The 4,594-nt window shown below is 29.3% G+C and overlaps 2 protein-coding genes across 2 annotated transcripts; both read right to left on the bottom strand.

Moving 5' to 3' along the window:
* Positions 1-378: 378 nt before the first annotated feature.
* Positions 379-1,012, bottom strand: LOC122723383 (cysteine proteinase inhibitor 5-like). The gene has a single exon (XM_043955521.1). It carries the CDS (start codon positions 945-947, stop codon positions 612-614), a length of 336 nt encoding a protein of 111 aa, XP_043811456.1. The 5' UTR covers positions 948-1,012; the 3' UTR covers positions 379-611.
* A 1,964-nt stretch (positions 1,013-2,976) lies between these two features.
* LOC110611664 (S-protein homolog 5) lies at positions 2,977-4,137 on the bottom strand. The gene is made up of 2 exons (XM_021752049.1): positions 3,801-4,137; positions 2,977-3,002 (listed from the first exon to the last, which is right to left on the bottom strand). Exons 1-2 carry the CDS (start codon positions 4,135-4,137, stop codon positions 2,977-2,979), a joined length of 363 nt encoding a protein of 120 aa, XP_021607741.1.
* Positions 4,138-4,594: the final 457 nt, after the last annotated feature.

Here is a 4,594-nt window from a genome sequence, read left to right as displayed (position 1 = left end):
TATTAGTGATGTTTACAGTCCTTATTTTTTCAAAAAGCAAACCAGTCATATCAATAACAGACATCACTAACATCAATAACGTTATTTCCGTCTATATTGTCTATGCTCAAAGCCATCCTATCTTTCCTTGTCCAAGCTTCATCCGCATTCAGCTTATGGATGAAATTAAACCTAACCATGACCCAAAATCCCAAAATCACTGATTTTGGTTTAAAACGAAATGGCTTTAGTTCCAAATAATTTCAATTTAATTTCGATTCTAATTCCAGTTTGATTTCGATTCTAATTCCAGTTTCACTGCAGCCAGAAATTTTAAAAAACTATAGTGATACTATAAATTTCGATTAACAACATATATCGACAGTTCGAGCAAGGCCAGTTCCAATATGTGGCTTAAAGAACTAATGCAATTTTAAGTAAAACTTAATGCTAATCAGAATTTAAAAAAAGAAAAGAGAAGAAATTTCAGACGTTAAAAGGGCACAAGCTCTCTTGTTTATTGGTCAACAAATTTTCTTGGAGATTATTAATCACAGTGAAGCAAACAAAATAATAGAAATTAAGAAATACATTTTATTTTATTTTATTATTAAATCCTTAAAATAACAAAATTACTCTTTCACGGGCTCAAACGACGTTAGATTCTTGAAATTCTCCCACGCCTTCTCCCAAACTTCCGCCTGATACTTCTTGCTGGCCTTTCCCTCTGTCACCGCCAATATCAGACGATAATTCATCCCCGAAACCACCTGCTCTTCACCCTTCACCACGTTCACCAGTATAAGATCGGTGTTCGCTCTCTTATTATATTCCTTTACCGCGTACTCTCCAATCTCTACGATGTTCGGATCTTTCAAATCCTTTATAGGCTGCCAACCGCCGACCAGTGCCGCGAAAGCAACGGCGGCAAAGAAGAGAAAGGAGAAAATGAGACGATGGCCTTTCATTAGGGATAGTGAATTGCGGGTTCAAAATTCGAGTTTCTTTGGTGGATGATAAGAAAAGAAAGGTGAGTGTTGCTTATTTATATAGCTAAATTTTTTTTATATATATAATTAACTTTTCAAATATATAAACATCATTGTAAGGCAAGAATCTATATATATGTCAAGTTGGTAGTATTTTTGACAATCCATGTCTTAATGTTAATTTTAAGAGTGTTTATTCTTTGTAACTTGAAATATAATTACTCTACGTTTCTAAAATTTGATCTAACCGACTAATTAAATATTTTATACGTTTATCATTATATTAAAGTATTTCTATAATTTATTTCTATTAATATAAAAGGATTAAAATTTTTTAAATCAATCTGATTCATCATAGACTCTAAAAATATTAAAATTGATTTTATCTTTTTTTTTCTTTAATAATGAAATCCCCTTATTTATACTTATAAAATTTTTTAATCCATAATGAATGGAGTTCAAATGAGCAACAGTAAGAGAATTATTCATAATACCACAGTTACCCTTAAAAAAGCTTGATAAAGTTCCATTACTCCCATAATCCATTCTCTCCGGCCATCTCTACCTCCTACTTCTTTTCCGGGCTTTTAACCAAAAAAGTAAAGAAAAAAGTGTTAATAGGTTGAGATTAAAATTTTTTTAGCTTATTGGATAAAAAAATTTTCATTTTTCATATTTATATCCTAAACTTACAATCTTGAACAATAAAATTAATTCTTTTACATTTATTTCAATTTTAACCATTTATCTTAATTAATTTTGATTAAAAATTTTTTAATTTACTCGTATCATGCCACGTAAGGTTATTTCTCAAAAGACCTATTAAATAATAAAAATACATACCTTTATGTTAATTCATATTTATATTTAAAATTTAAAATTTTGAATAATAAAAATTAAATATTTTTCAATTTGTCATGATTATAACCAAGAATACTAAATTGAATTTAATTTTGATATAAATATTTAATTTTAATTTGAATTTAATTTTGGATAGGTCACACTAGAGGTTACAACTTTAACCAAACTTATAATCCAAGACGAAGTGGAGATAGATTTTGCCACCTAAACAATGATAAAATCAGCTTCAAATTGGGTCAAATTGAATCAAACTCAATAAGATTATGATAGAAATAAGATAGGAACAGTAGATTTTATTTTAAATTATTAAGTTTTACCTTTTTGTGCCAAGGCTCCTAATATTAAACTCAAAAAATCATATTCTATCTCTCACCCTCACTTCCTCTCTTGTTGTCCCCACTCTCTTCTCCATTTTTTTTCTTCTTATTTTACTTAATTGTTATAATTTTATTATGCTAAATATTTATTTTTAGTTGAAAGTTAAATTAAATTGAAATTTGTTCAAATTGTGAGGCTATGCACTTCAATTCTTTTCATTTTATTTTTATTTTTTGTCAATTTTTGATTTTGAGAAACACCACCTCCATTGTTATTTTTTTGATAATTGAAGAGGCCTATTGAATCTCCTGGGAAATAACTTATAGCTAATTAATATAATTAAATCCGTAATTATTTAATTGGATTAATAACAAGCAGTAATTAACATATTAGTTTATATTAAGAAATTAGCAGATTTGATTTAAATAAAACGTGTGTTTTTATTAATCAAGTTTGGGTATCTACATGCGTGTTGGGGTTGTTAGTTAACTAGGAATTAATTTAAGTTCGTAAGGAAAAATTGGTGGGATTTGCGTTTTTGACCACTATAACCAAACAATAGATGATAACATGAATTATTTTTATTGGCTTGCCCAAGACAAAACTACTCTCATAAAAAAAAATTCTCTTCTTCTGGTTTTTTGTATTAAACTACTCAATTTAGTCATCTAAATTAAATAGGATTAAGATCTCTGTGGGATCGATACTCTACAAGTTCTTATCAATCAAGAAAATAGAAGTAAATTTTAAATTGACGAATTCGATACCCGTCAAATTTTGGCGCCGTATTTATTTTTATTTTTATGACCAGATTTGAGAATAGCAGAATTCAGTTTGATCCATAAATTGAGAAGACTGCAAAAAGATTGAGAAAAGCAAGATACAGCTTTGCACACATCATGTTTGATGATTCCCCAACAGACCTGACAAAAGTGGGCCTTGAATCCGACCGGACTGGGGGCTTTCTCCGGGTGAAAACTCAGCACAACCTAAGTTGCAAAAACAGGCCAATTCGGGAGTCTCTCAACCATTTGCCCCATCCCCTTTCCGCATTGAAGAGACCTCATTTCACCACCAACTAAGCCTCCAATTGACACAAACCAAAGAGATAATATGGCTAGAGCTGCCGCTGAAGAGTAACCCCTTTGCATCACATACCCAATACTGAATGCACCCTTGCAATTGCGAACATGTAGGATTCATATGTTACTAAAATTCAAGACTTGGAGGATGAAGACCCTCATCATCATCTAAATGAGTTTTATGTGGTTTGTTCAAGTATGAGACCCTTTTTAAAATAATTATAGCAAAGACAAACAATTTGTTTTAAAATATAATTTGGTTATTATATTTCAAATTAAAGTTGAGATTTATAATTATTTAATGATGTTTTTCTAATTTACAGTTATTAATTATTATAAACTTAAATAAGGAAAACTTATACTAATAAAAATATATATATATATACTGTAAAAACTAAGAGGTGTTTGAAAAAAAAAAGGAAATGGGAGAAAGCATAATATTATTTTTGAGGCAAGCTATTTTATTATAATTTAAAGATACAAGAAAAGCACAATAAAAATCTAAAGTACTATGGATTCCACGGAAAACAAATATCATAGTTTTGACTAGTACAATTAAATCTGCAAGGACCTTTAGCTTGTATACTCCATTGACAAATAATACATTTTGGATTGTCTCTTGCATCCACGTAAATATTGAACCAATGAGATATTTGTTCCCAATTCATGGAACAGTAGAAGAGAGTAGTTCCCCAAAAATTGGGACGAAATTTGAAATACCAAAAATCTTTGTAAGGGATTTGTTGTTGTCCAAGATCATCATTCTTAGACTTACAATGAACATTAAGTTCAATATTTGCACCCAGATTGTTAGTGATGTTTACCGTCCTTATTTGTGTATAAGGCAAACCAATTACACCAACAGCACTTGACATCACTAACATCAATAACGTTATTTTTGCCCACATTGTCTAGGCTCAAAGCGTTATCCTGTTTTTGCTTTGTTTCTTTGGTGGATGATAAGAAAGGAAAGGTGAGTGTCCCCTTATTTATATATTTTAAATTATTTTATATAATTAACCTTCCATAAATATAAATATCATTGTATGGCAAGAATCTATATATATGTCAAGTTGGTAGTATTTTTTACCACTCTTGTCTTGATGTTAATTTTAGGAGTGCTTATTCTTTGTAACTTGGAATATAATTACTTTACGTTTATAAAATTTAACCTAACCCGCTAATTAAATATCCTATACGTTTATCATTACATTAAAATATTTCTATAATTTATTTCTATTAATATGAAAGGACAGAAAATTCTTAGATCGACCGGATCCATCATGGAGTCTAACGATATTAAAATGGATTTTATCTATTTTTTTTTATAATGAAACTCACTTATTTATACTTTTAAAATTTTTT

Source organism: Manihot esculenta, chromosome 3, assembly GCF_001659605.2.
Source record: "Manihot esculenta cultivar AM560-2 chromosome 3, M.esculenta_v8, whole genome shotgun sequence".
Classification (NCBI taxonomy): domain Eukaryota; kingdom Viridiplantae; phylum Streptophyta; class Magnoliopsida; order Malpighiales; family Euphorbiaceae; genus Manihot; species Manihot esculenta.
This window is presented reverse-complemented; position numbering and strand designations above follow the sequence as displayed.